At 35.4% G+C, this 24,942-nt stretch overlaps 3 protein-coding genes across 7 annotated transcripts in view; 1 reads left to right on the top strand and 2 right to left on the bottom strand.

Annotated features, from left to right (window-relative positions):
- Positions 1 to 24,942, top strand: part of MIA2 (MIA SH3 domain ER export factor 2) — a 111,919-nt gene that overhangs the window by 44,895 nt on the left and 42,082 nt on the right. For 4 of the 5 annotated variants that reach the window (XM_060096284.1, XM_060096287.1, XM_060096288.1 and 1 more), the window contains 7 exons: positions 2,762 to 2,783; positions 2,872 to 2,960; positions 15,540 to 15,611; positions 17,815 to 17,925; positions 18,814 to 18,885; positions 19,435 to 19,539; positions 23,329 to 23,451. In XM_060096284.1, coding sequence (XP_059952267.1) covers positions 2,762 to 2,783; positions 2,872 to 2,960; positions 15,540 to 15,611; positions 17,815 to 17,925; positions 18,814 to 18,885; positions 19,435 to 19,539; positions 23,329 to 23,451 — 594 coding nt within the window. Of the gene's footprint in view, positions 1 to 2,761; positions 2,784 to 2,871; positions 2,961 to 15,539; positions 15,612 to 17,230; positions 17,258 to 17,814; positions 17,926 to 18,813; positions 18,886 to 19,434; positions 19,540 to 23,328; positions 23,452 to 24,942 lie in introns of all 5 variants that reach the window. The other variant, XM_060096285.1, reaches the window with a different exon arrangement.
- Positions 7,664 to 8,800, bottom strand: LOC132489233 (protein FAM177A1-like). Its single transcript, XM_060098147.1, has one exon. It carries the CDS (start codon positions 8,798 to 8,800, stop codon positions 8,516 to 8,518), a length of 285 nt encoding a protein of 94 aa, XP_059954130.1. The 3' UTR covers positions 7,664 to 8,515.
- Positions 7,664 to 8,852, bottom strand: LOC132489232 (protein FAM177A1-like). The gene has a single exon (XM_060098146.1). The coding sequence runs from the start codon at positions 8,492 to 8,494 to the stop codon at positions 8,159 to 8,161; it is 336 nt and encodes a 111-aa protein (XP_059954129.1). The 5' UTR covers positions 8,495 to 8,852; the 3' UTR covers positions 7,664 to 8,158.

Here is a 24,942-nt window from a genome sequence, read left to right as displayed (position 1 = left end):
ATGATATCCTTGTTGATTATCTATATTACATATGTCCCAGTATGAAACATCTTTTCATTTTTCTTAAGATGTTTTCTGATGAGTAGAAATTCTTAATTAAAAGTTTTCTTTTAGCACAGAATTGCTTGATCCATCTTGAGTTGATTTTTTGTTTAGTGTGGGGTAAGGAGTTGGTGTAATTCCCCACCCCCCTTCCCCCACAATATAACCTTTTTCCCAGCTTTGTTTATTGAATAGTCTCCCTTCTTCCCATTCATCTGCCATGCTACATATGCGAGTTCCACATACATGTAGACTTTTTCTGTGCTCTTTATGCTCCTGATTATTATTGAAAGCAGATACATGTATATCATTCTATATCCATCCATTATTAGGTCAAGCTTGCTAATTGACTAATTTTTGTGGTGCTCATGTATTACATATTCTTGCTCTTTTTTTGTTGTTGTTTCCTTCATCTGTCAAGAGTGAAGAGAAGTTGGCTGAATTCCACTGTCATGATGGATTTATCAGTTACTTTCTGTAGTTTTGCCAATTCTTGCTTTACATATTTTGAGGATATTTTGTGAGGTGGATACATGTTTAGAATTGCTACATCTCTTCTTGGTGGATTGAATCTTTTATCAATATCTAGTGACCCTCTATAACTCTTCCGATGCTTTTGTCTTAAAGTCTCTTATCTGATGTTAGTATAGCCAGACCAATTTTCTTTTTGGTAATATTTCATGTGTCTTTATCCATCCTTATATTTTCCAGTCTTTCTGTGGTCTTTTACTTAATGTACGTCCTGTATGAATTTCTTTTTTTATTTTTATTTTGTTGGAGTATAGTTGATTTACAATGTATTAGTTTCAGGTGTACAGCAAAGTAATTCAGTTCTGTATGAATTTCTTTTATATAATCTGAAAATCTCTTTTTTCACTGAGTTTAGTGTATCTACATATATTATGATTATTGATTACTGATGTATTTGGACCAGTTTCTTCTAGCATACTTTATTAATTTGTTCCACTTTTAATGTTTCTTTTCTACATTTGTAAGTAAATCTTCCTTCTGAGAAAACAAAAACCTTATTTAGCATACTCTCACATCCCTTGGTCTCTTTCACTTTCTAACCCCCTTTCATATTGGTATAATCTAGAATTTTAGTTCTAAAAATATTTCCTTTTCCATTTCTTTGTTTTTTACTTTCTCCTCCACCCCTTCTCCAGTCCTCAAGATATATCTCTTGCAGCGGCTCCTGAATTTAATTCTTCCCATATTTGAATGCTTCTTTCTAGATTGTTTTCAGTGTTGGTCTTTATGTGGCAAACCTTTTGTATGCTTGAGGATGTTTGAATTAAGTCTTCACGCTGAAATGGTAATTTGTTTGATATAAACATTCTGCGTCCAAAGTTCTATCCTTTTACTTCCTTGTCTTTTTACATCAAATGTTACATGTTGAAAGGTCTAGTGTCAATGTGATTCTTATTCATTTGTAAGTGATCTGTTCTCTGTGGAGGCTTTTAATTTGATATCCTTATTTCAATATAATATGTTCAGGTTTGATTTTTTTTTCTTATTTCTTTAAATTCTCTTGAATATTTAAATATGAAATCTTTTATCTTTTTTAATTCTGGGAAGTTTCTTCTGCAGTTTACATTTTTTTTCCTCTTTGGAACTATTATTTTTTTGAGATGTTGGCTCTTCTACTTCTCACTTCCCTCTTAACTTTTTTTTCCCTTTTTTTTTTTAATGGTTTACTGTTACCTTTTGAGATAGTTTCTGAATCTGATGTTTCAGTTCACTAATTGTTCCTCATCTATACCTACTATATTGTACCTTGACTTTCTTTTTAAATTTATTTATTTTATTTTTATTTTATTTTTGGTTGCGTTGGGTCTTCATTGCTGCGTGCAAGCTTTCTCTAGTTGTGGCGAGCGGGGGAGACTCTTCGCTTTGGTATGTGGGCTTCTCATTGTGGTGGCCTCTCCTGCCGTGGAGCACAGGCTCAAGGCATGCAGGCCTCAGCAGTTGTGGCTCGCGGGCTCAGTAGTTGTGGTACACGGGCTCCAGAGCGCAGGCTCAGCAGCCATGGCACATGGGCCTAGCTGCTCCGCGGCATGTGGGATCCTCCTAGACCAGGGCTTGAACCCGTGTCCTCTGCATTGGCAGACAGATTCCTAACCACTGCACCACCAGGGAAACCCTGTACCTTGACTTTTAAATCTTGTTTTATTTAATTTTATTCCTATATATCTTCTGTAGATCATTTAAGTCCCCACTGTTTTCTCTTAGATTACCTTAGTCCTAAACCTGATCCCCTTTTAAATGGAATTTTTCCTTCATTGTTTGAGAGAGAGGTTAAAGAAGAAAAAAGGTTTTTTACTTTATAGTCAGCAGATCCATGACCGCATGGTAACATTTTTCAAACTGTGTTATTTTGGATATTAGTACTGGGGAGATGATATAGGGGCTCCCTTAAGTAGTTCGTTTTAGGGTCAAATATGTTTGAGGAGCAGTAGGCTAAATGAAATGAAACAGATATCTTTAAGGTAGACTTATTTCAGAGTCTTTAATATGCTAATACACAATGTGACTCTTCAGTAGGAGGACTTTCATATGTATTTTTCTCATTGGAAATAGAACACTTTTTGGCGAACTACATTTATACTAAGGCAATAACAAACCTTTTGTTTTTAAGTTGGCAGTAGAAGTTAAATAAATTATATGTGCTTGAATGTGTGTGTGTTTTAATGTAATTTTTGTTAAAAATTTGTTTCAGGTTAGAAGCCGGCTTTATGTGGGTAAGCTCTTTTTTCTATTTTAGATCTCATCATTGTTGTTTACAATTAAATCAACTTAAAAACATGATAACATTAACTCTGTTTTTAGGAAGAGAGAAAAAGCTTGCTGCAGAACTTTCTACACTGATCGAAGAAAAATGTAAACTACTTGAAAAATTTAGTGTTGTTCAAAAGGAGGTAAGACGTTTTTGAAAATGTTGACATTCGTGTTAGAATCAGAAAACTTGATACTTTTCAATGCAGCTACTTCTGTGTAAGTTGAAGATCACTCATGCTTTGTTTGCAAAGTGTGAGACTTCAGTGGCTTTCATATTACCAGTCTAAATTTTAACCATTGTGATAGGTGCATAGTGATGTCTCATTGTGGTTTCAGTTTTCATTTCCCTGACTAATGAAGTTAATCACCTTTTCATGATTATTGGCCATTTGGATATCCTTTTTGTCATGTTGCCTAGTTTTTTTTTTTTCACATTTTAAAAAGTATGCTTATCTCTCTTTTTCCTTTTGATATGTAGGATTTTTTCCTGTATTTTGGATACAAGTCCTTTGTCAGATATACATATTGCAAATATCTTCTTCCACTCTGTGGTTTGCTTTTTTATTTCAAATGGCGTCTTGGTAAGCATAAGTTCTTAATTGTAACATAGTCTAATTTTTCAGTCTTTTCTTTATGATGACTGTTATTTGTTTCCTACTTAAATTTTTTTTGTGTACTCAAGAGTATGAAGATATTCTTCTGTGTTATCTTTTAGAAACTTAATTTTTTTACTCATTTAGTCTTTGTATTAGTTTGCTAGGACTGCCATAACACAATACCACAGACTGGATGACTTACATAGAAATTAAGTGTTTTCACAGTTTTGGAGGCTAGAGGTCCAGGATCAAGGTGTTGGCAGGTTTGGTTTCTTCTGAGGCTTACCATTTTGACATAACTGGTCATCTTCTTGCCCTGTCCTCACATTGTCTTTTCTCTGTGCAGGTGCATGTTTCTGATGTCTCTCAGTGTGTCCAAATTTCCTCTTCTTGTAAGGGCACCAGTAAGATGGATTAAGCCCTATCTTTTTTTTTTTTTTTTTTTGGGGGGTACGCGGGCCTCTCACTGTTGTGGCCTCTCCCGTTGCGGAGCACAGGCTCCGGACGCGCAGGCTCAGCGGCCATGGCTCACGGGCCCAGCTGCTCCGCAACATGTGGGATCTTCCCGGACTGGGGCACGAACCCGTGTCCCCTGCATCAGCAGGTGGACTTTCAACCACTGCGCCACCAGGGAAGCCCAGGGCCTATCTTAATCCAAGGGGCTCATTTTAACTTAACAACCTTTATTTTTAAAAACATTTTATTTATTTTTGGCTGTGTTGGGTCTTTGTTGCTACCCGTGTCTCTAGTTGTGGCAAGCAGGGGCTGCTCTTTGTTGCGGTGCGCCAGCTTCTCATTGCAGTGGCTTCTCTTGTTGCGGAGCATGGCCTCTAGGTGCGTGGGCTTCAGTAGTTGCAGCATGTGGGCTCAGTAGTTGTGGCTCGTGGGCTCTAGAGCGCAGACTTGGTAGTTGTGGCGCACAGGCTTAGTTGCTCTGCGGCATGTGGGATCTTCCCAGACCAGGGCTTGAACCCGTGTCCCCTGAATTGGCAGGCGGATTCTTAACCACTGTGCCTCTGGGGAAGTCCTAACTTAATGACCTTTAAAGGGCCTGTCTCCAAATACAGTCACATTTTGAGGTATTGGGGCTTCAACATACACATTCTGAGGGGAAACATTTCAGCCCTAAATTAATGTCTTTAATCCATTTAGAATTGAATCTGTGATGGTGTGATTGGTGGTTAGTATTCAATTTTTTTTTTGGGCGGGTACGCGGGCCTCTCACTGTTGTGGCCTTTTCCGTTGCGGAGCACAGGCTCCAGACGCGCAAGCTCAGTGGCCATGGCTCATGGGCCTAGCCGCTCTGTGGCACGTGGGATCTTCCTGGACCGGGGCACCAACCCGTGTCCCCTGCATTGGCAGGCGGACTCTCAACCACTGTGCCACCAGGGAAGCCCAGTATTCAATATTTTTCATGTGGCTATTGAATTTACCAGTACCACTTATTAAAGGACCATCTTTTCCCTTTGTTCTGTACTGTCGTAGTCTTAAGTTATGTGACTGTATATATCTGAGTCTGTTTCTATAATATTTTCTATTCTGTTGGTCTGTTTTTTAAAAAAAATATATCCTTGCACCAATACCATGCTTTTTATTAAAAAAAAGTTTTTTAACATCTTTATTGGAATATCATGCTTTTTAAACTCTCCCTAGCACGTCTTGATGTCTGACAGTATAAACCTCCAGGTTTGTTTCTCAAGATTGTCTTGGCTGTCTTGGCACTTTGTCTTTTCATGTAAATTTTAAATCACTTCATCAGTTTACACATGCACACATACACATAGCCTCTTAGGAGTTTGGGATTGCATTGAATATATAGATTAATTTGGAGAGAATTTACCTTTTTACAGTGTTGAGTGTTTATCCGTGGCCTGTGGTATATCCCTCTATTTATGTCTTTTTAAAATTCTCTCAGTATTGTTCATACATTTTTGTGTTGAGGTCTTGTACATCTTTTCTTAGATTTATTCCCCGGTATCTGATGATTTTTGAAACTATTCTAAATAGTATAGTTTTTTTAACAGCTTTTCAGGGGTATGATTCACATACTATACTATTTATTTAAAGTGTACAAATGAATGGCTTTTAGTATATTCACAGAGTTGTATGTCCACCACAAAATATTTTCAAACATACTTTTTACACCCCAAAGAAACCCTGTACCTCTTAGCTGCCACCCTTCACCCAATCTCCCCTACTTGTAAGCCCTAGACAGCTTATCTACTTTCTGTCTCTATAAACTTTTCTACTCTAGATTCCATTTTACATAAATGGAATGATAGAACATGTGCTTCCTTGTGACTAGCTTTTTAAGCCTAGCATAATGTTTTCAAGATTCATCCATGTTGTACTATGTATCAATACTTAATATCTTTTTTTGCTAAATAATATTCCCTACCACAACTGATATATCCATTTTTCAGGTGGTGGACATTTGGGTTATCGTCTGACTGTTATAAATGATGCTGTTGTGGACATTCTTGTACAAGTTTTTGTGTGGATATATGTTTTAAATTCTTTGAGGTATATACCTAGGAGTAGAATTGCCGGATCTATATTTAACTTTTTGAGGAACTGCGAGATTGTGTTTCACAGTGGCTGTGCTAGTTTATATTTCCACCAGCAGTTTGTGAATGTTGCATTTACTCCACATGTTTCCCAACACTTGGTTTTTTTTTGGCCACGCCATGCAGCATGCGGGACCTCAGTTCCCCAACCAGGGATTGAACCCGTGCCCCCTGCAGTGGAAGCGTGGAGTCCTAACCACTCGACCCCCTGGGAATTCCCTTCCAACACTTGTTATTATGTCTTTTTGATTATAGTCATCCTAGTTGATGTGAAGTGTTGTCTCAATGAGGTGTTGTTGTTGTTGTTGATTTTTTTTATTTTATTGAAGTATAGTTGGTTTACAGTGTTGTGTCAGTGAGGTTTTTTTTTTTTTTTGCATTTATGGGAAATTTTATAGTTTGCATAAATAAAAAGTATAAAAATTTAAGGCACAGTGAATAACTATATAAACATTACAAACTGGCCACTGTTGGACAAGTAGAAAAAGTAAAATTCAAGAAATGTAAAACCTTCATTAATCATTATCTTCCTTCTACTACAATCAGAAAAGTTTCTGAGTCAACTCTTTTAGATCTAGTGCCTCTAGGGAGAGAAGACTCAGCTCCCCTTTAGATATGCTTGCCTTTACAGGATAACCAAATAAATATTTGAGCTTGAATATCTTCTCAAATGAAGATAAAAAATTATAGGGAACACATCAGATTAGCATTCTTTAGAGCTACTGGTAAACTATAATTTATGACATTACATAATCTGACAATTAATCCTTTAAGCACTAAATTATATAGTTTATACCCATGACCAAAAAGATCACCATCACATGCCGTGAACCACCATACCATGAATCCATGTAACTGAGGATTCCTAATGAAGAATTAGCTTTCCTAAATCCTTCAAATTTCAGTTGAAGAACTTAGTGGGCAGATGTTCATGTTCATTGCTAACAGACTTCCATAATAAGCCCACTGTAGCTATGTTGTTTCTTTGAAGCTATATAGATATAGTTAAGATTGAAAGCTTAATGCTATTTAGAAGGCTATTAACAACCATTAATCCTAAAAACTCTTTAAGTTTGTGAATAGGTTTTTAAGAGCAGCATATCTGAAATACTCTACATATTTCTCCTTATCCACATTTAGTTATAAATCTAAGTCATACAGATATAAGATTCTGAACACATAGGAGTATTTTCAAAATTAGTTTCATATTATACTTTTGTAAGGTCTGCTAATGGCACAGTGGGTACAGAGATGGCCAACTGGGTCAAGCAAACCATCCACTGTTGTTGCTTTGAAGTGGTGAATGACAGGTAACTTCATTATGCTACCATTGCACATTGTACAATATTTAACAGTGAGCCCTGGAGGGTTAAGTCTTCATCTGTCCCCCAATCTTGACCCATAGGAGGCATTCAGGGCTGAAAGAGTGACATAAACAGGATGCCATGTGGGTAATCACTAGGTATTACCATTTGAATACAAATACATTAATAACTTCATCCCATAACTAGTGTCTTTAACATTATGTCCAAAGTTATTTAAGTTTGAATAACTACTGAAAGAGAAAGTAAGATTAACCTTCATTAAAAAATGGCAACCCATCTTAAGATTTGGTGGTGTTATAAACTCAATCACCTTCCCATGAAATAAAGTTAATTCTCAAGGAAAGAAAATTCAAAATGCTTTCATCTTGCTCCTTTTATTACACATTCAGTGAACCGTCCTTAGTATGAAATGAATGGTTAGATATATAAATGTAGGACATAACATGAGAAGATCTAGGGGAAAAATCCTCATTTTAATCTGAGACTACGAATATCAACTCCAGTTAGCCTTGTTCAGTAATTTACCTTTTTTTTTTTCTTACAGAAATAACAGACAAGCTTGATAAGTTAACTCTTCTTAATTGGTGGTTAGGGTTCTAGAATGTCCTTAACTTTTTTTAAAAGATCATTTTAAAACCAAAGCACTAATCTGACATAGTAAAAGCATAGTACAAATATCCAAATTTCAGATCTGGCTTTTTCTAGATAGAGCCTAAGAATAAAGAAACATTCTTCCCTTTCCAGATAACTTAATAATTTAAAATATAAATAACTATTAAGTCCCATTGAATAGAGAGTGTGAAAGTTCCTGGTATAAAAACTACCTTAGAAGTTTGATGGTCATTTCATTCTACGGAGGGACAGAGACTGGATTTTGTTTGCTCTCCATAATTACTTCACAATCTCCCTCCATTTCAAAATTGAGATTCACAAATGAACTGGATACAAGTGATTCTGGTTGATCTGACTGAACAATGGAATCAGCCTGCAGCTTATTTTGCTGGTATTGTCTTTCTGCTTCTTCAGACATCCTGTTCTCTTCTTCTTCTTCTTCTTCCTCCTTCTTCATCCGGTAATACTCATCAATGGCATACTGGTATTTTGGGGTGCTGATGCCCAAAACAGATGCAGTCTTCTCTCCGAGAAAGTCACACACTGAGAGGGTTGATGTGGCAGCACGAAGCATGGAAAACCATAAGTAGGGGCCCTAGGTAAGTTTTGTCGGATCAACAGTAGGCAAAACATCTTTTTTCTCCAGGCCATCCACTTCATCTTCATCTGTGCTGTATTCTTCCATTGTTTCACCACTAACAAAGTGGATGACTCTCCTTGGGACTTTCTTCTTTTTTCCTATGACTCCCAGTTCTACATTTTCAAAGCCTCTTTCATTACTCATCTGCTGTGCCGATTTCCTGAACGGAGCGGCGGCCGCAGCTCCCGAGGCAGCCCCTGCTTCTCCTCCTTCCTCACGGCTCACTGGCTTCCAGTCCATCGTTGTCGCCACCACAGGACTGCTGGCGCGGCAGCGCCCGACTAGCGCCGAGCCCGGCCAAGCCACTGCTGGAGGGACGGGACGGGGCGACTGTCAGTGAGGTTTTAATTTGCGTTTCCCTGATGGCTAGTGATGTTGAACATCTTTTCATTTGCTTATTGGCATTTATATATTTTCTTTGGAGCAATGTCTACTCAGTTCCTTTGCCTATTTTTATTTTTAATTTTTAAAAATTAATTAATTACTTAATTAATTTTTGGCTGCATTGGGTCTCTGTTGTTGTGCACAGGCTTTCTGTAGTTGTGGTGCATGGGGGCTACTCTTCGTTGCAGTGCGCAGGCTTCTCATTGCGGTGGCTTCTCTTTGTTGCAGAGCGCAGGCTCTAGGCGCGTGGGCTTCAGTAGTTGTGGTGTGCGGCCTCCGTAGTTGTGGCTTGTGGGCTCTAGAGTGCAGGCTCAGTATTTGTGGCACATGGGCTTAGTTGCTCCGTGGTATATGGGATCTTCCCAGCCCAGAGCTCGAACCCGTGTCCACTGCATTGGCAGGTGGATTCTTAACCACTGTGCCACCAGGGAAGCCCCCTTTGCCTATTTTTTTTTTTTTTTTTTTTTTGCCGTACACGGGCCTCTCACTGTTGTGGCCTCCCCCGTTGCGGAGCACAGGCTCTGGACGTGCAGGCTCAGCAGCCATGGCTCACGGGCCTAGCCGCTCCACGGCATGCGGGACCCTCCCGGACCGGGGCACGAACCCGTGTCCCCTGCATCAGCAGGCAGACTCTCAACCACTGCGCCACCAGGGAAGCCCCCACTTTGCCTATTTTTAAATAGGGTTATTTGTCTTTGTTATTGAGTTCTAACTTTATATATTATAGATATGAGCCCCTTATCAGATATGTAATTTGCAAATATTTTCTCTTATTCTGTGGCATGTTCTCCTCACTTTCTTGGTGGTATCTTTGAAGCATAGAACTTTTTAATTTTGGTGATGCTCAGTTTATCTATTTTTTCTTTTGTTGGTTATGCTTTTGGTGTCATTTCTAAGAAACTATTGCTTAAAACAAGGTCGCAAAGATTTACACCTGTGTTTCCTTCTAAAAGTTTTATTCGATTAGCTCTTATGTTTAGATCTTTGATCTATTTTGAATAAATTTTTGTATATTGTGTTAGGTAGGGGTCCAGCTTTATTTCTGGCATGTGGATATCCAGTTGTCTTAGCACTGTTTGTTGAAATGACTAATCTTTCCCCATTGAATTTTTGTGGCATCCTTGTTGAAAATCAGTTGACCATAATTGTGAGGGTGCATTTCTGGGCTCTCAGTTGTATTTCATTGATTTATATGTGTATCCTTAATGCCAGTTTCACACTGTCTTGATTCGTGTAGCTTTGCAGTAAGGTTTGAAATTGGGAAGTATAAGTCCTGCAACTTTTCAAGATCATTCTGAGCCTTTTGCATTTTCTATGAATTTTAGGATCAGCTTGCAATTTCTGCAAATAAATTAGCTGGGATTTTGATAGGGCCTATGTTGAATCAGTAGATCAATTTGGGGTTATTGCCATCTTAGCAATATTATGTCTTCTGATCCATGAATATGGGATGCCTTTCCATTTATTTAGGTCTTCTTTATTTCTGTAATATTTTGTAGTTCGCAGAGTATTAGGTTTACACTTCTTTTGCTAAATTTATTTCTAAGTATTTTTTTCTTTTTGATGTTACTGCAAATGGAATTTAAAAAAATTATCTTTTATTTGCTCATTGCTGGTATATTATTTATTCTCTTGTTATTTTCTAAACATTTATGGGACCTTCAGAGAGGTCTGCTCTTTTATTTGTGACATTAGGTTTATTGTCCATCTTTCTCTCTTTGTCACCTTATCCTTGACAGGGGTTTATCAACTTTTTTAGTGTTTCCAAAGAACAATCTTTCGGCTCAGTTGATTGTTTTTACTTTATTTGCTTTCTAATTCATTACTATCTTTATTACTTCATTTTTAACTTTTCTTTGGTTTACTTGCTTTTCTTTTTTATCACTTCTTGGGATGGATACTAAAATCATTGAGTTTTTAGCCTTCTTTTATAATTTCTGCATTAAAGTTATAATTTACTTGGCAAGTTTGGCTTTTATTAAAGAATCTTCTTAGTTTTGATATGTCATGGTTTCCTGATCATTCAGTGTAAAATATTTTAAAAATTTTATTGTGATATTTTCTTTGAAACATTGGTTATTTGTTAGGATATTTATTACTTTCCTAACATATGGGGATTTCCCAATAGTTTATTTGTTATTAAGTTTTAGCCGAATTCTACCTAATTGTATTTAATTCAGAGAATATCCTTTGTGTGATTTTGCTCCTTTATTTGTTGATACTTAATTTCTGGCTTTTCATAAGATTGATTTTGGTAAATGTTTCATATACAATATACATACATACATATTATTATCCTTGTGTCAACACCATACCATTTTATTTACTAGTTTATTGATATATAAATATAAAAATTGTCACTTGTTAATTTTTTATTCATATCGTCTATTGGTTATTGAGAGAAATATGTTAAAATTTCCCATTAAGATTGTAGATTCGTTTTTCTCTTTTAGTTTTATTATTTTTGTGTATATTGAGGCTATGTTAGATGCATATAGATTTAAAATTATTTATATTCTTAGTTAGATTGACCATTTTATCATCATGAATACCTCTGTTTTATTTGTACTAATTCTTTTTTTAAAAATTTTTATTGAAGTATATTTGATTTATTACAATGTAGTGTTAGTTTCAGATGTACACCAAAGTGAAGCAGTTATACATATACATATATCCAACCTTTTTTAGATTCTTTTCCCATATAGGCCATTACAGAGTATTGAGTAGAGTTCCCTGTCCTATACAGCAGGTTCTTACTAGTTACCTATTTTATATATAGTAGTATGTATATGTCAACCCCAGTCTCCAATTTATCCCTCCTTCTCCTTATCCCCTGGTAACCATAAGTTTGTTTTCTACATCTGTGACTCTACTTCTGTTTTGTAAATAAGTTCATTTGTACCCCTTTTTTTAGATTCCACATATAAGCAATATCATACGATATTTGTCTTTCTGTGTCTGACTTACTTCACTCAGTATGACAATCTCTAGGTCCATCCATGTTGCTGCAAATGGCATTATTTTATTCTGTTTAATGGCTGAGTAATATTCCATTGTATATATGTACCACATCTTCTTTTTTTTTTTTTCCACAGCATTGTTTTTTTTTCTTTTTTTTTTTGTGAGGTGGGGAGGTGGTACGTGGGCCTCTCACTGCCGTGGCCTCTCCCGTTGCGGAGCACAGGCTCCAGACGCGCAGGCTCAGTGGCCATGGCTCACGGGCCCAGCTGCTCTGCGGCATGTGGGATCTTCCTGGACCAGGGCACGAACCCGTGTCCCCTGCATCAGCAGGCGGACTCTCAACCACTGCACCACCAGGGAAGCCCAACCACATCTTCTTTATCCATTCCTCTGTTGATGGACATTTAGGTTACTTCCATGTCCTGGCTATTGTATTGTAGATAGTGCTGCAGTGAACATTGGGGTGCATGTATCTTTTTGAATTATGGTTTTCTCAGGGTATATATGCCCAGTAGTGGGATTGCTGAGTCATATGGTAGTTCTATTTTTAGTTTTTTAAGGAACCTCCATACTGTTCTCCATACTGGCTGTATCAATTTACATTCCCACCCACAGTGCAAGAGGATTCCCTTTTCTCCACACCCTCTCCAGCATTTATTGTTTGTAGATTTTTTGATGGTGGCCATTCAGACTGGTGTGAGGTGATACCTCACTGCGGTTTTGATTTGCATTTCTCTGATAATTAGTGACGTTGAGAATCTTTTCATGTGCTTTTTGGCCATCTGTATGTCTTTTTTTGGAGAAATGTCTATTTAGATCTTCTGCCCATTTTTTGATTGGATTATTTGGTTTTTTTGGATAATTGAACTACATGAGCTGTTTGTATATTTTGGAGATTAATCCCTTGTTGGTTGCTTCGTTTGCAGATATTTTCTCGCCTTCTGAGGGTTGTCTTTTTGTTTTGTATTTGTAGTAATTGACTTTGTCTGATATACAGTGTAACAACCCCAGTTTTCACTTGGTGAACATTTGCGTGGTAGATCTTTTCCCATTATTTTACTTTCAACCTTATTATATGCTTGTTTAAGCTGTCTCTTTTGGAAACAGCATACAGATGGGTTTTGCTTTTTTTAATCAGTCTAAAAAATCTTTTAATTAGATTATTTAGTTCATTTGCATTTAATGTAATTTCTAATTTATTAGGGGTCAAATCTACCATCTTAACTGTTTATTTTCTATTTGACCCACCTGTCCCATGTGGCTTTTTCTCTTCTCTTGTTTTCTTCTGGATTGAAATAGTCATTTATTAATTCAGTATTTTCTACATGAATGCGTTTGTTATAGATTTTATTTTTTTAATGGTTACCTAGAGATTGCGACATGTATCCTTAATTTATTAAATTCTAATATAAATTTGTGCTGTTGCTACTTACTGGATAATGCAAAGATCTTAGAATGCTTTAATTCCACTTGCCCCCTTTTATCTAAGTGCTGTTGCACTATATATATATATATGTATTTTTCTTCTCATTATTAATTTATTTTATTTATTTTTATTTTTGGCTGCATTGGATCTTTGTTGCTGCATGCGGACTTTCTCTGGTTTTGGCAAGTGGGGGCTACTCTTCGTTGCGGTGCGCGGGCTTCTCATTGTGGTGGCTTCTCTTGTTGCGGAGCATGGGCTCTAGGCACATGGGCTTCAGTAGTTGTGGCTCACGGGCTGTAGAGCGCAGGCTCAGTAGTTGTGGTACACGGGCTTAGTTGCTCCGTGGCATGTGGGATCTTCCAAGATCAGGGCTCGAACCCATGTCCCCTGCATTGGCAGGCAGATTCTTAACCACTGCTCCACCAGGGAAGCCCTGTTGCACTATATTTTGACTTTATATTTATATAAACCTCCAAATCGTTTTATTATCCTTTGAAATAGTCAAGATTCATTTGGATTTATCCACACATTTATTCTTTCCATTGTTCTTTATTCTTTCTTTCCTTTCCACCTTCTGTCTGGGATGATTTTCCTTCCTCCTGAAGGATAGAGAAACTTCCTGGTCTTTTCTTTTCTGGAATATACTGTTGATAAATTCTCTTAGTTTTTCTTTGTCTGATAATGTCTTTATTTCTCCATTTTGTATAATGCTCTTTATAGAAGTCTGAGATGGCAGTTGCAGTTATTTTCTTTAAGCTCTTTAAGCTCTCATTTTACTGATTTTTTTCCTTGGCATGTTGTTTGTGGGTCAAAGTCAGCTGTAAGTTTTATTGCAATTTGGTGATCTTGTTTTGTATTTTTTCTCTTTCAATTTAAAAAATTGAGGTATAATTTTCATATAATAAAATGGACATTCTTAAATATGCAGTTCTGTGAATTTTGACAGGTATATTCACCCATGAAATACATGAAATACATCAATACATAAAATATTTCTATCACCCTTATATTTCCCTTGTGCTCATTTTCACTCAGTCCCCTACCCCTGCCAGCAACCACTGTTTTCATTTCTATCACCATAAATTAGTTTTTGTCTGTTTCAGAGTTTGTATAAATGAAATCATACTCTTTTGTTTCTGCCTTTTTTCAGTTAGCATTGTGTTTTTGAGATTCACTATGTTGTTGCATATATTAGTAGTTTTTAAATTTTAACTTGCAAGTAAATTTGCATTACATCAACATATCACAATTTTTTTTAGCCATTTACCACTTAATATGGTTATTTCTAACTTTTGGCTATTATGAATAAAGTTGCTATGATCATTCTATCTTTTTGTGTGTGTGGGGGTATATATTTTCATTTCTCTTTTGTAAATATCTAGTATTAGAATTGGTAGGTCATAGGGCAGGTATTGTATAACTTCCTAAGAAACTATCTGGCTACTTTTATGATTTTCTCTTTATCTTTGATTTTCAGCAGCATTACTAGTTGTCTAGATGTGGTTTCTTCTATTTATCATCCCTAGGCTTCATGATGTTCTAGAATCTGTGGCTTAATGTCTTTCTTTAGTTTTGTAACACTCTTGATCATAACCTTTTCAAATATTGTTATTGCTTTTTTTTCTTCTCTTCCTGTAATTTTAAATACTTGTATTTTAGTTTTTTACTATATCCCATGTATCTCTTATGTTCTTTTCTGGGTTTCTTATCTCTTTGTTCACACTTCAGTCTAGATGTTTTCTTCTAATCTAGCTTCCATTTTACTAATTGTCTTCATCTGTGTCTAATCGTCTTTCAAACCATCTTAATTTCATTTACTTCCTTTTTCAGTTCTAAAGTTTGTTTTGCTCTTTTTGTAGTTCTTTTTTTCTGGTTTAATTATTTTGGTTCCTCTTACATATCAAGCTTACTTATTTTAATGTCTGAAGGAGACCTGTATTACCTGAATCCTCCAAGAGTCTGCTCTCTTGCTCATTTTTTTCTCTTGGTTCTCAGTCAGATCTTGTTTTCTTGAATGCCAGATTATTTTACGTTGAGTATCAGTAATAGTATAACAAAAATTATAGTGGTAAATTCGAAACTGTGGGCAATATTATCTTTCTGCAGTGAGGATTTACTCTTCCTTCTCATGGAATTGGTGGGTCATAGGGCAGGTGTAGTTTGGAATAAAATTTATGGCCCTTTTACTACAGTGTTGCTTTCTTTCAGTTTGAAGGCTTAGAGTCATCTTTAAAGGATGCCAGCTTTGAGAAGGAGTCAACAGAAGCACAAAGTTTGGAGGTAAAAACAAATAGTATAATTATAAAAGTTAGGGGAAAGATTCTTACTAAATAACATAAATTTTGAAAGTCATGTATCTTCTCAAAACTCACATTTCAAAGGAAATGTGAAAGAGTATCTCTAGATGTTAAAACTGAACAAGTTAAACATAGGAAACAGAATATTAGTAAGTAGCATAAGGTATTTTAAAAATTTGAGCTCTTGTTGATAACTTGTTTTCAGTGAAGCATATTCAGTTCAATGTAATCTAGAGCTATATAGAAGCTCTTTATTCTTCATTCCTGGGAAGTGTATTAAGGTAACCATTTCTTTTTTGACTCAGTTTGCTCTAGGAAGGAGAAATAGGATTTATTTTCATAAATTTAGGAATAGTTGGCAATGAAAAATTATCTAAGTTGAGGCAGTACTTGCCTTTACCTCATACCAATGTATTAGGAGCTGACTAGAATTAGACCAAAGATTTATGTTATACACAGTGGTGTGCTGGTAAACGTTTAACAGCTGGCTCTTTAAAAAGTAGGAGCCTTTATTTGTAGCATTTGCTGGGTTCTGTTGTGTAAATACTCCCACATTGACCAGTTTCAAGGTACCAACATGATGCCACTGAATGTGGAGTTTGGAAGAGATAAAGAGTCAGCTCTCCTGAGTGAGGCATGATTTAGGTAATAGTAAGGAAGGAAACTGTGATAATTTGTCATTTAGCTAAGCTACGACAGATTAGGGTAAGTAATAGCAATTTCTTTAGAGATGGAAATGTTGTAAAAAGCATACTAATATTAAAGTAGAAAACAATGGACTTTGTACCTTTGTTGTACAAGTTCAGTCAGTTCAGCTTGGCGGTTCTCAATCACTGATGTCTGTAATCATCAGAAAGCATATGTATCATGAATCAGAATTTCTTAGTAGAGTCCAAAGGAAATTATAAATTGAATTCCAAATGAAATTAATTTCTTAACCTTTTCTTTCTTCATTTGTTACCTATTAATATTCTTAAGAACTTGTTGAACTTGTTGTATTTTATTTGTTGACCCTCTGTTTTAACTGCTGTTATGGTAGTAATTTATTAGATTGATTAAAAGAGAATTTTATAAGGAATTTAGCATGCTGACAAAACAGCAAAAACTGGAGAGCAAAAATATTTACTCAAGCTTTGTGATGTTGTGGATAAAATAAAACACACCAATTTATTCTCAGGCATTGAATTTATGTAATCTGGCTGTAAAATTAGCTAAATTTTTACTTTATAATGAATATTTTGGAAGTTTTCCTCTAATTTTAGTAATTTTTTAAAACATGTAGTGTTTATTTTCAAGATTGGTAAACATAGTTGAATATAAACTATAATGTGATATAATTTAAAAAATTGATGTTTGAATCTATAGATAAAATCAAAACAATAGATTAATTTTGATTCAAGTCAGAGAATTCATATAATCAGATAGTCAAATTTGGGGAAATATATATATATATATATATATATATATATATATATATATATATATATATGTATGTATATATGTAAATGAGTTTTTTAACTAGTATAATATAGTATGTAGTTGTGCTACTTTTATTTTGGCCTGCATTAAATTCTTTGATTCTTTTGGTTTTTTTTTAACAAGTTTGTTGAAGGATCACAAATATCAGAGGTATGTTTATTACAGTATTTAAAATCCAATTGGAATAATCCAACAACTAATCATTTTAAATTAAAAAGGTCACAGAAAATATGTCTTAATTCAGTGTGGAATATTATCTTGATTGTTTTTTGAATTTATTTTTTATTTTATGTATTTATATTAAATTTGGTTTTTTTCTTATGGTTTCTTTTACAATGCTTTAGAGCAGAAGTTGGCAAACTACACTCTGAGCTCTCCACCTGTTACTGTAAATAAAATTTTATTGAAACACAGCCATGCTCATTCATTTACGTATAGCCTTTGCTTTCTCACTACATATGCATATCAGTTGAATAGCTGGGACAGAAACTGTGTGGCCTTTAAGCCTAAAATATTTACTTTCTGTCTCTTTATAGAAAAAATTTGCGATACCTGCTAGTATTGCTGTTATTTCAGTGTTATAAAAATGAACAAATATATAAACTAGACTTATTTAACTTATAGTGTATGTATTTGATTACACTCATCTGATTTATCTTGACCAAAAATTTCCATGTCAGTCTTACAAAGTTGGCTTCCTCTTTTAGGCAGTCTGTGAAAAGCTGACTAGGTCCACATCTGAACTTGAGGATGAAATACTCATTCTAGAAAAAGAGTTAAAAGAAGAGAAATCTAAACATTTGGAACAAGATGAATTGGTAAGACTTTTGTGTTTGAGGAGACTGTAGGAAAAAGAAATTTATTGAGTTAAAAAAATGATATGGGGCTTCCCTGATGGCGCAGTGGTCGAGAGTCTGCCTGCCGATGCAGGGGACGCGGGTTCGTGCCCCGGTCCGGGAAGATCCCACATGCCGCAGAGCGTCTAGGCCCGTGAGCCATGGCCGCTGAGCCTGCGCGTCCGGAGCCTGTGCTCCGCAACAGGAGAGGCCACAACAGTGAGAGGCCCACGTACCACAAAAAAAAAAAAAAAAAAAAAAAAAGATATGATATTGGTTAAAGTATTACATGCACTGGAAAAAAAAAAAAAAAGAAATCCAAAGAATACAGAAGGCTGTAAAGTGGAGAATAAAAATTTCCAGATCCGCTAGCTCTTTTCATTTGTTAGGGGTTACCATTACTATGTTACATTTCTTTCATATTCTTATAGAAATTTTCTATTTGCACTATGGAAGTAGCTCACATAAATAATTTAAGTTGAACAGTCACATACATAGTGGATTTTAAAAAATTACTCAAAACATGTATTAAGAACTTTAACTTTCCTTTATTTGTCTTTCTATTTTAAAATCTGTCTTAAGGATGATCTTGATGTGTGTGAGACTATTTAGTAAGATATGATGCTAGTGGACTTCTTTTGAGCCTATATAACTTAAGTGTTACAAAATATTAAAGATGAGTTGAAATACTGTTGTTATGTAACTTTTGTATGAAATCACTTTAAGCATATGGCTGAGAATGTTTCTTAATTTGAACCCTCACTTTTGGAGCAAAAATGTTAGGTTAATAATATAGTTAATATATATGGCATCTTGGAAACTGGAGGAGTTTAGTATATACTTGTTTATTGATTTATACTGCCTTTTTAGATGGTGGATATTTCAAAAAGGATACAGTCCCTAGAAGATGAATCAAAGTCCCTCAAATCACAAGTATCTGAAGTAAGTTGAATTACTTTAATAGCTCTGTTGCTTTTGAAAATCAGTTACATTTTACTATTACTTTTATAATTAAAGAATAAGGTATAATAATAGAATTCAGATGTATTTTAAAAATACAGGGTATCTGAGGAAAGTTCATTTTTTTCATTGGACAGTATTTATTGAGCCATTGCTATGTATTAGTCACTGTTGAAGGTGATTGGCACTTAATATTAGTAGACAAAATAGAAAGACTCTTGTGGATTTTAAATTCTGGTAAGAGAGACAGACAGTAGAAAGTTAACAGAATTTGCCGCGTAGTACATAGAAGGTTACAGGAGGTTAAATAATTTGTCCAAGGTCATGTGGCAAGTTAGTGGCAGAGCAACTAGACCTTGAGTGACTAGACCTTGAGTCTAGGCCAGCCTTTTTTTCTGCTACAGCATGCTGCCTCTCCTATTAATATTGGCACATTTTTGATTTTAATTCCGTGTTTCAGGGAGTGTGTGTAAAAAAGAGCTATTGTGTTAAACTAATTCTTGTAATCTCAATATGTTGTATTTTACTTAGGCCAAAACAACCTTCAAAATATTTCAGATGAATGAAGAAAGACTTAAGGTAGCTATAAAGGAAGCTTTGAGTGAAAATTCTCAACTTCAGGAAAGCCAGAAACAGGTTTGTACTGTAAAGGGACTCCAGCTTGTGAGTATGTAATTATAAGCGTTCTAGAAGGGCATAGTCATGACTGACCCATGCTAGGGGCAAAAGTAGGCTCTTTCTGGAGACCACAGGAGCAGGACAATCTCCTATGTATATCCTATGGTGTCTCTTTTATATAGGATACAGAGGTCTGTATTCCTGGAACCCTCTTCCGCCAGGAGTGAAAGTAAGCCCGGGCACTCAGCACTTTAATAATAATAATAACAAATAGCATTTATCACAAATCTTCAAAGCCAGACTGAAGGAGGGCAGAGAATACCATGAGAGTTATTGCAGCTGTGTGTCTGGGCCCTGAAGACAGAAGCAGTTGTTGTGGCAGATCTAATGAGGATTTAACTTTTACCCTCTTCCTCCCCACATATGTAGACACTGCCACATACCCAAATATATTTCCTCTCCAGCTGTTGTCCCAATACAGTTATAATTTTTCAGTGGGAACATTTTTTAATGATTATATTATTTATGATTTTCTAAATAATACAGCTGAGACACATGGTGTGCTCTGATTACATATTCCGTTTCACTCAACATTTTATTTGCCCTAGAGTTAATAATTGTCTTGTTTCTTTTATACCTATCTGTAATTCATCTGTAGTTCAATCATATATATCTCTTTTAGAGATTATGTAAATATTTATGTGTTCAAATGCTTTGGTTAATCTATTAATTTCACTTTTTCCTTGAAGCAGTCCTTCCTGGTGTCTTCCATCCTCCTGGTCCAGTAGGAACTTGTTCTCTAGGTCTGTTATACTTCTGCTGTTCTGAGATTTCACTTCACCCCCATCCTTTCCCTTGTCTTTCTTTTGTGTTAGATCTTTTATTTCCTGTGTCCTACCTGTGCTTCTATGTGGTGAATTCCCTTGATTAGCTTCCTGAGAAAAGGTATAGGAGGTAACTTTTAAAAAACTTTCATGACTTAGACTGTCTTCTTCTTTCATACTGTTAACATTTTGGTTGGGTATCTTCTGGGTTGAAATTTTTTTTCTTGATATTTTGACATAATCGCTCTATTGTCTTCATTTTCCGGTATTACTTTTGAGAAGTCAAATGCTATTTGGATTACTGAACCTTTTTTGTGACCTACTCTTTTCCCCGGTAGAAAATTTTAATATCTTTCATTGTTTCTAGTTCTCCAAAATTTCATGATGGCGTGCCTTAGTGTGGGTCTTTTTCTATACATTTGTTGGATACTCTCAGTCTGGAAACTTGCTCTTGATTCAGTTCTGGGAAATTTACTTAAATTATTTCATACTTTTTGGGGTGTATTTTGTATGATATATGAAATTATTGAAAATGTCTTCTTTGGTTTCTTTGTGTCTGTGGAACTTTCATTCACTTATTCTCTGATATTTTTCACTTGTAAGAGTTCTTTGTTTTGCTTATGCCTTTTTCTGGTTTCATGGATGCAGTGTCTTACTTTGCTGAGGATATTATGGTTTTTTTTTTTTCTCTTTTTTGACACGTTTTTCCCTGAGTTGCCTTGTTTCCTTTGAGCTCCTTTATTTTCTGTTTTAGTCTATGTCTTTTATCTAAGAGTTTCTTTTTTCAGGTATTTGATGGTTCTTGGGTGTCTGCTCATTTAATAGTGAAGCCCTCCAAATCTAATTGGAAGCTCTGTGTGTGTTTTTCGTGGACCCCTCCGTAGGGTAATCTGGCTAGGGTATTTCATTGGAGGATCCCTGATTGTTGGTATTCAAAGACCATTTTCCACAGGGATGACTCCTCCATAGTTTCCATTTGGGAGGTATAAGCCTGTTTGCCAACAGTGAGGTAAGCAGCTTAGTGAGGTAAGGAGGGCTGGTATCTCACTGTTCATTTCAGTAAGTCAACTTTCGCTTAATGCTTTTATGTTTTCATCTTGTTACTCACACCTTTACCTGGGTCAGGTGTCCCAGAGTTTCAGATTCTAGCTCTCCAGAGCATAACCTTCCAGGTTCTTGCCAGATGTGTGTGTATGTGTGTGAGAGTGCCTGTGCACATGCATGTGTGCATGCATGTGAAAGACAGTGGTGTGTGTGTGGGGGAGAGGGATGGATTGAGAATTAGAGTGTGTGTATATGTGTGCGGGGAGAACTTAGGGGATTTTCTAACTGCTTTTCATATAGACTTTTGGGCAGTCCTCCTCTTTTCATTCCACATATACCGTAGTACTTGTGCCTCCAAATCATGAGCCATTCTGAGTTGTATCAAGTCAACCTGCTTTTAGAGTCTCCCATCTTCTGCCTTAGATTTCACTTCTGTCTGGTCTTTTACCGTGCTTCCATCTCTTTCCACTTTCCACTTCTAGAATTATCTTTTTCCTCATCACGTTTTCACTTTTTCTTTGTGGGTTTATGCTTTTTTTCCCTTAAACCTCTTTACTGTCATCTTAGTAGATTTCAGGAGAAAGTGGTGGTACACCCTGTGTTAATTTTGCTATGTTATCAGTATAATCAAAAGTGACCTTTTGTACCTTGAAAAAAAATTTCACCTAGATTGTCTTACTCTTTATAGCTGCTTTCATCTAATTCCTTTTTAATCACCAGAGTTCTTGAAATAAACTATTCTGTATTCACTGATTCCATGTTCTAACACATTCCTTCTTTAACCTTGTAAGACTGCATGCTGTGTATACAGTCTCTTTAGTAAATCACTAGAGACCAGCCAATCACCAAATCTAAGTTTCATTCTTCAATTCTTATTTATTTTTAATCTGTCAGTGTTGTCTTATTCTATTATACATGCATGGAGAAGGATTGGTTTTTCTCGTGCTAGGGAATATGCTAATGAAGCCTTAGTTTTTCAGAGAAACCCAGTAATTACTATTTGATAGAATAGAGTTTTAAAGACTAAATAAAATTGGCCTTTTTTTTCATATATATATATATATAGGCCGATTCTTTTGTAAATTGCTTGCTGATTCTATTTTTTTGGGGGGGGGCTATTTTTCTTAATGACTTCTAAGAGCTCTTTGCATGTCAAGGTTATTAACCCTTTGGTATATATAAGAATTTCTTTCTCATTACTTGCTTGTTTTTAAATTTTCTGTTATTTTTTGATTTGCAAAACTTTTAAGCAGTATGTAGTTAAGTTTATCTTTTATAACAATCTTTATCTTTTATTCATGTTGAGAAAGTCTTTCCTCTCCTGTAAAAGTATATACGGTAAAAGATTATTTATGCAGAATTTGATCTGTTCTAGATTAATGGTATTTCTGAAGGTTAGTTAACCACAAAATGGCACATGATTAAAAAAATAAATTTTAATACAAGTAAGGTATGGCATGTTATATGGGATATAAGGAATGGTAAGGAATGGCCAAAGCTAACAAATATGCTTGTCTTAGAACGCTTTTTATTTGATATAAGTTTATTATGTAAATCAGTTGAAGATTGTTTTAAGTGTCTTATTTTGCCTTACCCCTGTTTTGAAAGTTCTTTGAAAACAGTGGCCCTTCTTTCCTTCCTGCTTTCCTTCCTTCCCTTCTTTCCTCATTCCATTCCTCCTTTCCTTCCTCTCTCCTTCCCCCCATCCCTTTCTCTCTCCCTTCTCAGTAACACATTGTGTTGTATATTTATTAGTGATACACCTAGGTATATAAATAAGTGCATCTACACCCACGTATGATAAGATAATATGAGGTACTTTTCCTTTTTGTGAGGTTCTATTAATGATACACCTTAGATATATAAATAAGTGTACCTACACATAAGTATGATGGATAATATGAGTTGCTTTTCTTTTTATTTGGGGTTTGAATTTTAGCTTTCACAAGAAGCTGAAGAATGGAGGGAACAAGTGAATGAACTTAATAAACAGAAAATAACATTCGAAGACTCCAAAGTACATGTGGAACAAGTTCTATGTGATAAAGAAAATCAGATTAAGGTAAATGACCCTACTGGTTTAGTGAATGAGTTAAGCTAGAATTTTATACTAATTTGTGAAATTTGAGAATTTTTGTTTTTAGCAGCTTTTATTTTGATAATTTATTTGGCCAAATTTGAAGAAGTGTACTTTTGGGCATATACATTCCAATTTGTACCAGTGTTGTTATCCTTGCTGCCTAATGTTCCTTGAAGACTTTGTAGATTTGTAGTATATATACATTTATATTCCCTGTGTCCTTTTTTCTTCTCTCCTCTGTATTTTAGCCTAGGTATTTAGTGAAGAGAGACAAAGGATATTGGATTTTACCTTTTATCTTAAGACTGCCATCTTTTTTTGTTGATAAGAAGAGGTTGGAAAGAATTTTATAAAATGGACAAATGAGATTATGTGTATTGGCTGAATGTCTTTAATACTAGATTAACTGTTATATGTACTTTTACAGAGAGGAATACTTTAAGTAAATCTAATTGAAATTTGACTCCAATAGGAATAAAATAGTTGATATTACTATTCGGATTTGTTGATTTTTTTTTTCCTACACCCCGTCTCTCCCTCCTACCACTTTTTCCTGCCTACCCTTCTATTTTATTTATTTATTTTTTAAACATCTTTATTGGAGTATAGTTGCTTTACGATGGTGTGTTAGTTTCTGCTTTATAGATGAATCAGCTATACATATACATATATCCCCATATCTCCTCCCTCTTGCATCTCCCTCCCATCCTCCCTATCCCACCCCTCTAGGTGGTCACAAAGCACTGAGCTGATCTCCCTGTGCTATGCAGCTGCTTCCCACTAGCTATCTATTTTACATTTGGTAGTGTATATATGTCCACCTGCCTACCCTTTTAAATCTTACACTTTCAAGCTGCAAACAGATACTCAAGTGTAAATACTAAGTAATAAGCTGTACAATTAACATTCTGTAATCTGCGCAGTGAAGTGGATGTTTTTATCTTGAAAGCTATACATTTATGCTATTTACGTTGCTACTAAGGATGTTTTTAAGATTCCATCTTTAGGATTTGTATTCATAATTTGTTTTATTTTTTTTGTTGTTTTATTTGTTTTGTTGTTTTATTTTTTTCTCCTAAACTTACTCTACTAAAGAACTTGGGACTCTTCCTAACAGAACAAGAATGAGATGCTAATCTCAAGCTCTACTCAAAGTTGTAGGCCATGATATTTGTGCCTGGAACTCAAGAGGGAGGAGATCGAAGGGTGGAAATTGTAGAGCAGAATGGGTTTTTTTAGGTGGGTCCTTCCACAGAAATATGTGGGACAGTCTATTTTATTCTCTATGGTTTAAGAAAATCTTCCTTTATTTAAGAAAATTCAAAAAAGTACTGTTGGAAAACCTCTAACGTTCCAATTCAGATTCTCTTTTATAATTTCCTTTTCTTTATGTCAGTTGAACTCCTCAGCTAGTTGTTTACTTGAATAAATTGTATCTGTGAAATCTGTGATTTTTTCATATATCACGTACCT

Source organism: Mesoplodon densirostris, chromosome 4 (genome assembly GCF_025265405.1).
Source record: "Mesoplodon densirostris isolate mMesDen1 chromosome 4, mMesDen1 primary haplotype, whole genome shotgun sequence".
Taxonomy (NCBI): Eukaryota; Metazoa; Chordata; class Mammalia; order Artiodactyla; family Ziphiidae; genus Mesoplodon; species Mesoplodon densirostris.
The sequence above is the reverse complement of the archived record's forward strand: the minus strand, read 5'-3'. Positions and strand labels throughout refer to the sequence as shown.

What these genes read in the sequence shown, in the direction of transcription:
- LOC132489232 (XM_060098146.1), bottom strand. Translation starts at nt 8,494, where the DNA reads ATGCTTCGTGCTGCCACATCAACCCTCTCAGTGTGTGACTTTCTCGGA.
- LOC132489233 (XM_060098147.1), bottom strand. Translation starts at nt 8,800, where the DNA reads ATGGACTGGAAGCCAGTGAGCCGTGAGGAAGGAGGAGAAGCAGGGGCT.